Source organism: Anolis carolinensis, chromosome 1 (assembly GCF_035594765.1).
Source record: "Anolis carolinensis isolate JA03-04 chromosome 1, rAnoCar3.1.pri, whole genome shotgun sequence".
Classification (NCBI taxonomy): Eukaryota; Metazoa; Chordata; class Lepidosauria; order Squamata; family Dactyloidae; genus Anolis; species Anolis carolinensis.
This window is the reverse complement of record NC_085841.1, coordinates 260562988-260575505: the sequence shown is the minus strand read 5'-3', so window position 1 is coordinate 260575505 and position 12518 is coordinate 260562988. Positions and strand designations below refer to the sequence as shown.

At 39.9% G+C, this 12518-nt stretch overlaps 1 protein-coding gene across 7 annotated transcripts in view; it reads left to right on the top strand.

Moving 5' to 3' along the window:
* Window positions 1-12273, top strand: part of sigirr (single Ig and TIR domain containing) — a 55084-nt gene extending 42811 nt beyond the window's left edge. For all 7 annotated transcript variants that reach the window (XM_062967521.1, XM_062967522.1, XM_008108882.2 and 4 more), the window contains 2 exons: window positions 3706-3880; window positions 9738-12273. In XM_062967521.1, coding sequence (XP_062823591.1) covers window positions 3706-3880; window positions 9738-9931 — 369 coding nt within the window. In that variant the 3' untranslated portion in view covers window positions 9932-12273. The remainder of the gene's footprint in view (window positions 1-3705; window positions 3881-9737) is intronic.
* The last annotated feature ends 245 nt before the right edge of the window (window positions 12274-12518 follow it).

Sequence of the window (12518 nt, the reverse complement as noted above, 5' to 3'; positions counted from 1 at the left end):
CCTTGGAGGTATCTACGGACATCACCGGCTCTTTGGCTTAGAAATGGAGATGAGCACCAACCCCCAGAGTCGGACACGACTTGACTTAATTTCAGGGGAAAATTTGCCTTTACCTTATTGTATATACCTGGCATTGCTCAGGTGTTCGTGGGGCTACTGCCCCCCTGCTTCCACTCCTCCTTGCTCTTGCTCCCCTCCCCATACCTTTGCCCTCCTTTCCCTTCTCCTTCCCTCCCCTTTCTTTCTGACTCCCTCCCCTCCCCTTCTCCTTTTATTTCTGTTTCTTCCCTTTCTTTCTTCCTTGCCTTCCCCTTTCTGCCTTCTCCAGCTCTGAGAAGGGCCTGGTACCTCACAATGTCTTCATAGCAACATGGCTCTCTTTGTGGCACTTGCCTTCATCCCTACTTTCCCCTCTTACACATGTCACCTTTCTTTCCCAATGACATCACAGAGGGCCACTTCACCTAGCAACAGCCAATTCTTCTTAGCAATAGCAATTCAATGACCTCACGGAGGGCAATTTCACCTAGCAACAGCCTTTGCAGTACAAAGAGATAATCTGACAAGCATACTTTGACTTTTATATATAGAGATTAGAATCCAATTGTTGCAAAATTTTACTTAAAGGACAGAGTTTGTGACCATAATATTCAGAATGTTTTTAGGTTTTGAATTTCCAATTCTAAAACCATTCTGTAATATGTTGAGTTTTAATCATCTCACATTGGTGAATGTATCTAGTTTCACAAACAGGAAAATGTCTGTCAAATTCAAGTTTAGTGCATGCACTTTGTTTTTCCTGAGTGACACACATGTAGAGGTCACCTGTCATTGAAATGCCTAGTTCCTGAGAAAACCTGTTGTAAAATTTCCCCACTGATTGCTGAGAGATATTCTCATTGGTCAAGCTTTCGAATAATTGATTGCTTTCTGTCCAATTCATAATCTGTATTCCTCGGCCACTTGTGCTTTAGCAAGCGAGAAAAACCTTCAAATGTGGGGGGATGGGGTTCTCCAGTTGAACTGCTCATAGTGTATGTATGGGGGCTTAATTTACCACTGAGGTTTTTAAATGGATGATGTTTCTATGTTTCAAAACCCCTACTGTTTTTATTTACAGCATAGTGCTTGCAGACCTGTACAAGGATATTTATTACAGCCTATATGTGGCCAATACAAATGCATCTATCTTGCCTTTCTAACTCACTGCCCTCCCTTTGCTCAAGGAACGCATGCTGTTAGATCAGTGAAGCTGAAGGGAATTAACAAAGAATAGGCCACGGACAGGAAGAAACATAGGTCTTTTTTGTGCCTGAGGAGACAGAAAAATTCTGCAGGAGTTCCAATCAGTTATGCCACTGTACTCTGAGAGTGCGGGCAGCTTGAGATATATAAATTTTAATGCCTTTCCTACATCATTTTCTCCTCAAGAGTAAATGCTCTGAATATGCTATATGAATACTTTGCATCATTCCATAGAATCACTTCTTGTGTAATTTATTCTTTGCTTGAAGGTGTTGGATTTTTTTTTGCAAGGTTTTGGCAGAAGCATATTCTCACAAATAATTACATGAGATTGGACTTGCATCACAATATTGTGAAACATTAAGCAAACGGCAAGAGCAGGAAGGGATTCTACAGCAGACATTTTACTGGGCCAGTCTCCTTCCAGTTTTGGAGCCTTCCCTGGATACTGCCCGCACGGTCCTCCCCCCCCCCCCCCCCAAATAGTACATGTTGTTGCTTTTTAAAAAATCATTCAGAATGTATAGTTGCTCTGAAATCCGGAGTTAAAAGAAATGCAGATTCTGTTGCTTCATGTATCTATGAAAGCCTTCCATCAGGAATAATGCTACTTAATGCCTCTTGGATTTTTGCTGCATGTTTCATCTTGGAGATGAAACAAAAGCTAAATTGCTGCATTGCTTACTGGACCCTAAGTTCCTCTATAGTAATAGAATATATTATGTCCCTCTCTTTTGGAGCCAGATACTTCGCAGACTGCCTGCCAGAATCAGAGCTGTTGGGACCTGTTGAGAGATATATTGCAAAAGAGAGTAGAGTACAACTCCCTTAGCCATGGATTTTAAATCTATGGTTTCACTTACCCACTTTCCCCTAAAGTATTTCCCCTGGAAATGTTTGTGGGCCTTGCATAGGATGGGCTGTTATCAGTATGCTCATGACACCCAAATATATATTTTCCATGCCTCAGCTAAGGATAGTGTGTCTCCTCTGAATGAATGCCTGGAAGAGGTATTGGGCTGGATGAGGAAAAACAAATTGAAACTCAATCCAGTAAGACATTTAGTGCTTGCCATCAAGAGTCCTAACCTAGGAATAGAGGTGGTTCAACCAGCTCTTGATGGGGTTACACTACCCCTGAAAGACTGTTCACAGCTTGGGAGTACACTTGGATTTGTCTCTCCAAATGTCAGCCCATGTAGATGTGATGGTCAGGACTGCTTACTACCAGCTTCAGCTGGGATGCCATCTGTGATCTTTCCTGCCAAACATTATGTGAGCTGGACAGTTTTGTATGCCAAAAGATGGTGGTGCATGCACAGGTAACCTCAAGGTTGAATTTCTGTAATGCGCTGTACATTGGGTAACCTCTGTACCAAGTTCGGAAACTCCAATTAGTTCAAAACACAGTAGTCAGCTTGGTTACATCTAGGAGTGAGCAAATTACACACACATTAAAATCACTCCAGTGGCTGGCAATTAGTTTCTTGGCAAAGTACAAAGTGTTGGTCTTGACCTTTAAAGCCCTACATGGCTTGAGTCCAGATTATCTACAGGATCACCTTCTGCACAACCTAACCTGCCCTTTAGAACACAGATCCTCCAATCAGCCAGAACCCAACTGGCGACTGTCACCTAGAGGACCTTTTAGTCGGCTGTCCTAAGACTAGAATGACCTGCTGGATGAGATTTGACAGATAAACAAGGTGTTAGAATTTAAAATGCAGTTGAAGACCCATCTCTTCTCGCAGGCTTACCCAGTCAACTTTCAATCATGAGTTTTGATTTGCATTTTACCATTATATGTCAATTCTGTAGCTGTATTTGGTATAGGTTTTGTATGTATGTATGTGTATGTGCGTGTGTGTCTATGAAATTTAGTAACTTATTGTATTTTTATATTCATTTGTTTTCAGTATGTTGTATCCTGCCTCAAGCCATAAGGAAAGGTGGATATTAAATAAATTTATTACAGTAGAGTCTCACTTATCCAACATAAACGGGGCAGCAGAATGTTGGATAAGCGAATATGTTGGATAATAAGGAGGGATTAGGAAAAGCCTATTAAACATCAAATTAGGTTATGATTTTACAAATTAAGCACCAAAACATCATGTTATACAACAAATTTGACAGAAAAAGTAGTTCAATACGCAGTCATGTTGTAATTACTGTATTTATGAATTTAGCACCAAAATATCATGATGTATTGAAAAAATTGACTACAAAAATGCATTGGATAATCCAGAATGTTAGATAAGTGAGACTCTACTGTATTATTATTATTATTATTATTATTGCCAGGCCTTCAGTCCAATTCTATGGTATATTTCCAGCCCTAGTATAGGTTTCTAGTGGTGTTTTGAAATGTATCCTTCATAGATGCAGAGGTTTTACTGTTTTTATGATTGGTAAACAAACATATGACAATGGCTGTTCCTTTGTCTTGGCTACTTCTAGGTGCCTTCATCTGATTTCTGGAAGGAACTGTGTCTCAGCCTGCCTCGGAAAGTGTCCTACCAAGGCCTCAGGGGAGACCCCCAAACCTATCTGCAGGAAGACAAGGATCCTATGCTGATCCTCAACAGCAATTACCTTGATTTCCGGGGTGATTCCCATCCAGAAGGAGATACTGGTAATTACACTATTCAGTGTTATCTCTTCTGCCATTTGTTAAAATAATGAGTCTGAAGTCAACACAAACCTTTCTTTTGTTAATCCTACTTCTCTGAGTGTGTTGTTGTGGTTGTTCTTAATGTTTTCAAAGAAATTGGGACACAAAGGGTTTAAAAAAAAAAGCTTGCAACAAAGTTTTTAAATATATATAAAGAATTTATGTAAGAGAAAACATTAGTTTCCAGAATAGCAAAAACAGACAGGAGTGGTATTATTGAATAACATCATAAAAAGAATGTTTTTTTAATCAATATGTTGATATGTGCCTTCAACTTATTTCTGCTTAAGATATGCCTACTATCATGGGATTTTTTTTGCAAGATTTGTTTGGGAGGGGTGTCTTACCTAAATTACCCAGTGGGATTCCTTGGCCAAGCACGGATTTAAAAATCCAGCATCATAATCCAATACTCCAACTATTTCACTATGCCAGCTCTTTTCATCAGTAGCTTAAACCAATTCAGCAACCTGGCAATATGAATAGAGAGATCCCCAGGCACCACCACAGGAGGGGCTCTGCTCCTCAGCATTATTCTTGTCTCCAAACCTAATGGGACTGTTGGCAGAAGAATGTCTTGGTCTGCTTGCGAAAGGCCAGCAGGAATAGGCCATCCTGGTCTCTCTTGGGCAGGAGTTCCACAATCTGGGAGCTGTTAACTATTTCTGCTAACTAGAAAAGTAGTGCCTGAGTTTGAGATTGCAGTCTAAGTGAGAGAACCTTCAGGAAAATTAAATTACTAGGGATTAACTTTAAATCTCACTGTAGAGGGATTCCTGTTTTCTGAAGAAGTAAAGAACATTTAGCTTGTTTCAGGAAATATGTTGTTGTCTGAGTATTTCGCCATATCTTGGCTAGTGGTGCTACTGCTCACAGCATTTGCCCAGGACTTAAAATAATGCACTTATGCCCTATTGTTGCAGCCGCCCCCTCTCCATTTCTATTTACTGCCCTGGATCATTTGGCTACTTCCTGTCTGTCTTCTCAATGCTATTTTATATTTTTGATTGACATAGGTCATTAGTTCTACAAAGCAAGAATGCGCAAAGTGAGCCCCCAGGGCCATTATTGTCACATACACACACACCTAATTGCTCTCATCTCCTGTTGTTAAAATAGACTTCTTCTGGGCCCAAAATGACATTGTTATTGTATGCCTTAAAATTATTTCCATCTTATTGTAACCCTATAAAAGGGGGGGGGGGGGTTGGCAATTTTTCATAACCCAGTGCTCAAACCATTTTACCTAGCTGGCCTGGGGGGGCTAAAAACATGTTCCCTAGAGAGTATCTGGGGCAAAAAGGAAAATTGTTTTCTTCTGGGGTAGGTGAAGGGGCTTGCAGCCCCCCAAGATCGCCATGGGGCTAATGCAGCCCCTGATCTTCTTTAGGTGTCTGCTCCTATTATATATCCTTAGTTGGAGTTCAGTCTAACTCAAGAGGACATAGTTCTGTATTAATATGCATCAGAAGAGGCCTCCTGCTTGATTAAAAATGCTAAGGCTAGTTAGATGAGAGTTTATTTCTCCCAGAGGGCTGAAGGTGATGTGAAAGACATTTCTGTTGTGTGCGTTCATCCAACTTTTGTCTCTAGTAAATTGGTTTGCTCATTATTATTTTTAAAAGCAACAGACAGAAAAGAAAACTTTTTCTTACCAGAGGCATCTGTAGGAGCCAATGAAATACATGTGTGCAGCAGGGAAACTGAAGCTTCTTTGAATCACTTTAATTTTTGTGTTATTTTTAATTGCAAACAGTAGCACTGATGTTTGGTAAATCCTCTTCTATTGCTTGTTTGCTATCATAAAAAAAATTTCCAAGGAGGATAGGACCTGCTAAGGGGTACTTTTCAAGCCTTACACACTGCCTTATTCTTTCTTGTTATGTCTGTGGGACTGCATGTGTTTGGGGAGCTCTAGGAGAGGAGTGTGCTTACAAGCTGCAGTCCCAGTGGTTTGGAAAAACAAGTTCTGACAGTGGGGACTTGTTCACACAGGCTGAGCTTGCAGTGCAATACAGTTTAATTTTAGTAACAGGAGTGAAGTAAGTTCAGTGGTCATAAAAGATTTACAAGCAAGTGGCAACAGAAAATCTGGTTTACTTGTGCTCTGATTTATTGACAAGGAACAAATAGAGAGTAGAGTAAAATCACAGGATTTGGCTGGGCTTTTTTTTAAGTTAAGAGAGCAGTATTGGGCTTATTTTGTGGAGGGCATGTGCTCAGGGTCGTTAATAAGCATTATTCCTTGTGCGGTGTGTTGCCATTCCTATTGTGGGAAGCTTTCCTCCTTGGTCTAGTAACTCCAAAGAACTATGTGCTTGGATGCTCAGGACTCCATCTTCTTAAGGTCTGAAGGGAAGCCCTCACTTGGAAGAGTGCCCGATTATTCTAATGTTCCATCGTAGAGAAGAGAAAAAATTTAAGAATATTTCATCCAGATTGCAAAGCTGCTCTCATCTTCTCTCTTGGGTTTCACTCCTGAGGTTTTTGAAATGGTAGCTGATCTTCTATGCTGTCGTTGAAGAAGCCTTTGGTTTTTGTACCCGTCCCCCTTTTCCTTCTCTCAGTGTTCAAAAGTTGAATTATTGGTTTGTAATGATGGGCCAATGCTCCTTGGAAACAGCCCAGTATTTACAAGCTTTTTAGCAAGTATTTAGACAAATATGTTTTTGGGGTTCTTAGTTACATCTTCTTTGCATTCTTACTTAGCTAATCACTTATAACAATTATTCTGCATGCATAAGTATTTCTGTATTGGCTTTGTGAATTCTACTTTGGTTTCACTTGCTTTGCATACGCCCCTTGGCAGCAATCATAACGAACAGTTCAAAATCTCCTCCCTCAAATTAAAGAACCCAGGAACAAGATACAGTTTTAGATCTAGAAGTGGAGGAAGTCAAAATCCCATATAATACTTGTAAGTGGCAATCAAGAGGATGGAGTGCCCTAAATATAGAAGATATTCATGAATCAAGTGGTGCTTGGTTGGGTGTTCTGGACACATACTTGATGCTAATCAGTTAATGTTTTACAGAGGAAGGCTGGCTAATGTTAAAGAATTACTGGGCATTTTCCTGCAAAAAACATCTGGCTCCTGTCTGAATGCTCACCAGGATAGCCAGAATTTCATTTAACATTCCAAACTGAAGGAGAACTCAGTGTATATTAGTGTTTTTGTGTGTTTGATTCATAATGCTGCCAAACATTATGTGAGCTGGACAGTTTTGTACGCCAAATGAGGTAATTATGAATTGCAGCAAAGTTGTTCTGTATTTGTGCTTGTTCCATGCTGGCTATAAATAAGCTGGCATCTCCCAGGAAAAACATCTTTGGGTATCTAGGGGGTTTTCTGAAAGCATCAAATCAGTATGGGATAAATTATAAAGACCTGCAGGACAAGCAAGAGGATAGAATTGTGAAGTTTATTCCAAATCCAAAAAAAGTGAAAAATGAGTTATAGGTGGCAGCACATTATCGGCTAGTAGTAAAATATTATGTGCAGATCAAAACCATCAAAATTTATCAAACTTTGCATTTTATAGTAAAAGAATGCATGTCATAACCACTTGTTTTTCAGTTCCTATAAAAAAATCAGATGGATTTGGTACTTTTTGGAAACTAGCTCCACAATTTGTTCTTAGAGAGCAAAAGCGATTGCTGATTCATCTCCTCTTACATCTTGTGAAACCTCCAAAAGATATAAAGAGGAGTAACACATTAAATAGAAACATAAAAACATGTCTGTGGAAGAACACATAATAAGATCAAAGAGCTTGGGCCCAGAAAAAAATCAGATGGAGAGGAAGGAAGATATGGTGCCTTGGGGAGAAAGACAAAGGAAATCCAAGCAGGTCCCATTCCCATTTTTTAACTTAGAATATCACTATCCATTTGGAAAGTATTCTAAGCAAACAACATTAGGTGGGTGATTGGACGAATGAATAACTCTGAACTTGGGCCACATATTTCAGAGGAATGTGAACAAAAGAATTTGTCAGTGGGTTTTGTCATAAAGTTCACGTTGCATCTCCCATTCTGTTGCAATCACCGATGCTCAGCATCCAACTCTGATCTGAGTTAGATTGCCTAGCAGTAGTTCTTCCTAGGATGGAAGATGCTGATGTACTCACAACCTTCTTTTGGGATTGTCACAGGTTTTGCTTGGCTGAAGGCTAACTAGGTAGGCCTTTTAATGGATCCAGGTCAGCTCAGCTTATATTCTCACAGGGGAACACATGGTCTAATTTCTGTTGATGAAGCTCCTTTTAAGTGTGTATTGAAAAGAAACTGACTTCCCAATTCCAGGTTTGATTCAGTGATTCCTTTTAGCTCCAATCTCCTATGCTTCCCCAGGTTTTGAACTATTTAGGCCCCTTGCGTTCATCTGCCCTATTTCAAGGCATTCTCTAATATAAAACAATAAAATTAAATTGAAAATTGCCAGCTGAGAACCAAACCACATGAGATGTAGAAGGGCCATAATTGGATCTCCTGACATTTCCATTTTTGGTTAAAAGTAGCTATGGAACATTCAGTTCTGATTGGAGCGTTGACCCTGAGGAGGATTTAACCCATTCTCCAGGCTTTTTCTGCAATCAAAATGGCCCCTGGCTGCGGATTTCTTGTATATTATGTAGTTTGATCATTATATTGGCTTAATAGCATTTTTGTTCTCCCTGGTGAACTCTGGAAACTAGTTCTCTGAAGGAGCTCAAAAGAATTGTTAGCATTCTGAATAGAGAACTGTAGAGAAGTTGTGTGTTAAACAGAGATTATTGATATGATTTTATTTATTTGTTTGTTAAAAGAAAAAAGGGTTATATATTAGCAAGGAAAAGCCTAACATGGAAACTAGCCGGAAGCAGCATTTGGTAGGTTGCCATGGTAACACAGCTTCCCTTGGGAGAAAAGGGGCTTGGCTAAGATGACAGTTGGAGGATATTCCCTTTTTAAAAGTTCAGTTGCTGTGAGGGTTTAAAAAGGAGTGGCTGTTAGGGGTTTGAGAAGAAGAGTTGCGGTTAGGTTTTGGAAAGATTAGGAGCTGTGGAAATCAGCTAAGGACGGCAGCTTATGGTCACTCAGGGGAAAGGCTGGGAATATAAGTTGACCGGGGGAGTTTAGTATACTGTTTTGAAGAGAAGTTATTTAAGAAATATCCATTCAAGAAAGACTACATTGTAACTTAAGATCCTGAAACGTTATGTATTGGAACCATACGCTTATGTACCAAAAATAAACTTGAATTTTGTTATTGTTCATAAAGATAAGTCTCCTTGCCTCTCTGTAAGCCTGTTACCTCACGTTGGTGGCAGTTACCGTACCTATCTATATAAGTTACCGTACTTTTCTATATAAGTTACCATCTTTACTCATTTAAACCCAATCAGTTCCGTTATCCTTCCTTATCCACTAAATCATCCCTGTCATACATTCACACATCCTCCATTCCCCCCTCTCACACGCGCGCACATCTCCTCAATTGGAGGCAGTAGTGGGATTTAGACAAGGATTTCCCCCTGCCTGAGTTGAGTACCACAAATTGGGCTCTCCTCAATTGGTGGCAGCGGTGGGATTCAAAAGGATTCCTCCCTGCCACAGTTCTCTTCAAGAACAATTTGCAAGATTGTCTGTAAGAAGTTCTGAATGGTATGAACAGTGTTTGAACTTTAAATATGTCCACTCATAGATACTTCGCAGGAGTAATAGTAGTATTAGTCATTTTAAAGTCATAATTTAAGCTAGCAGACTGATGTGATCCTTCTCTCAGTTTACTCTGTTTTTCACCTCCACTAATTGTTTCTATTTTTCCCTGCTACAGGAGTCCGGGGGCCTATTTTCAAAGGCTCATCAGTGCCCCGTATAATTGGCCCTGATGGTCCACCACTTGGTGCTGTGGAAGAACCACAGTTTGGAGAAAGCCAAAGGAGTGAGATAGACATCTCTGATTTAGGATCTCGCAACTATGGAGCAAGGACAGACTTCTACTGCCTCGTAACAGAAGATGATATATAAGAGATGATGGGTTATTCCTGTGAAGCTCAAACCTTTTTGTAGAATGATGTTCCTTGACAAGGACAATTTCCCCCACTTGTTTCATTAATCCAAAACAACAGTATGGGGTACTAAAGGACTATAGCATGGGCATGATTCTCTTCATATTCAAGACTTTGATTATTCTTTTCATGAGTTACTTAGGTGAAGGGATTGAGGGAATCCCATCAATATTTCAGATGTAACCAGACCAAAGGGATTATAATGAACATCACAGTCAGGAATAAAATTCAAAATAGCTTCAATGCAATGAAAAACTGGCAGAAACAAAATCATAATTAGTTATAGAGCTCTGTATTTATGTGCACATAGTGGATATGTGGGTTGGAAGTAGCACATTGGAAAAGAGTCTTCAGATTACAGTCACTCATTAGCTCATCGTGGATTAGTAATGTGATGTTTCTGCAAAAACAACTAAATTGATGATAGGTTGTATAACTTGGAACTATTTTTTTAAAGTCATCAGAAGGTGCTCCTCCACTTTATTATACATTAATAAAGCCTCATCTCCAATTTGGATGCTTCACTTTGAGAAGAAGGCTGACTTCTCAGAATAGGCTCAAGGAGACCAACAAAGATGGAAAATAGGTTCTGTGTGGAATGATGGGAAGAAATGTGGGAGTATTTAGTTTGACAAAAGGTTGGCATGATAAAGGTCGGTACTTAAAAGACCCTCATGTAGAAAGGGGCAAAGACATCCCCTGCCTCAGAAAGCAGGACCAAATTTAATGGGATTATGTAATAGAAAGGTAAATTACGTACTTTTGAATCTGAGGAAAATCGTCTTGCTGGTAAAGAAGATGCTTAGTGGCAGTATGTGTTAGTTGAGGGCGTAGCTTATCCTAACAGGAGAACTTAACTAGCTACCTGTCTTTTTTGGAGGCGGCTTCAATTTTCCTTTATTATTTAAGTGGCCTTCCAGTCTTCAGCCATCTAATCATGATTCTGTACTTCTTCAACACTGTGATTGCTTCAGGGTGTTTCTATCAATGCTTCAAGAGCATCTGGCTACTTTGTAGATATTATTTAGTGCCTTATAGTCTCCAGTGATGTTCTTGAATTAGACTACCATGCTGGTTTTTAGCAGACTAACAAGTTCGATGGGCTTCTTAGCTGTCGTTAGCATTTCTGGGTAGGCCCCATCATTTCAGAAACAGATGGTGAGTATTCAGGTGAACAGAACCGTAAAAGGGCATTCTTCCTGGGAAAATGATATTAAGTAGCACCAGTGTAATGGCGGTCACATCTTTAATAGAACTCGCCTGGAATGGCAGTTCAGTTTCAAAATGGAGTTCTGAGAATTAGCTCCTGTCAGGAAAGGCAAGAAGAGTTCCATGTTACCTCTACAGTCTGACTTCGTCATATTTCCTTTTAAATAAGTACTTGGATGTCCACACTGACTTGTTTCCATGAAAGTACATTTGAAAGTTCCACTTTAGCATGCACTGGATTGGATTCTAAGATGAAAAGAGTGTGCTTGTGATAAAATGTATTTTATGTTCTATATGTACATGGCACTTTAAAGGAAGAGGAATGACAGGATACAACCCCAAAGGGCTTAACGGAGACACAGCAAAACAAAAGATGGGAAGGCATAGGTGGATAGAGAAAAAATGTGTTTATTTCAGTTATGTTTTATTTGGCCTAGTTACAGAAGAGTAATATGTACCTCTGTGGGCATGTGTTTAAAAGGCCAAGAAAGGAAAAAGCTGTTATTTTGTTGGGTGTGCAGCAATTCTAAAGGGAAAAGGTAAAGGGAAGCAGGGATTAAAAGGGAGGAGATTTGCTTGAGATGGGGGGGGGGGGGGGCGCAGGGTCTCATAAGTTTTTCCAAGAGTGCCTCAAGCAGTTATTGAAGTTGTGAGTGCCCAAAAAGCAAGCTGAAGACGATATGCCCACGCAGTTATGGGACGATTGGGCACTTGTAAATTATCCAGGACCTGTCTGTCAATTGCTGGAGTTCATCTGATCAAACCACAAGAAAGACATAGTCTATGGTGCAGAGAGGCTTTGTGATGCAATGATGCTGAAAGTCGGGTAATGATACATGGCTAAGTGTTCCTAGCTATCGAAATGCCCAAAGGGTTCCCTGCCAGGCTAACAGGATAGAAAGCTGTGGCACGCTTGTTTAGTACATTTCTTTGTGACTCCACAAAAAAGGCTAAAATTGCAAAATTAGCATTTCAGATTGTCTTTTTGGCTATATTTAATAATTGGTATTGTTTGGCCCTAAGCACTTCCCAGGACAGCTGCTTTCATATTGAAAACACAGAGTTCAAATTAAAAAATGGAATTTTAATCTAGCTGTGGCCTTTTCTCTGTCTTTTAATTCTAGTTGTATGACATAAGCATAACAGGTGAAAGTCCTGCAAGTGAATACTGAGATGTGTCCCAAAACAGGACCAAGAAGATTGGGGATGGGAATAATATCACTCTGCAGATATTTTTAGACTGCAAGTCCCATCAGCCCTTAGACACAAATGCGGAATTCTTAGAGCTGGAGTTCTAAAGGGCTGCTTATGCAAATGTTGCTGAGTAACTAGGGAAA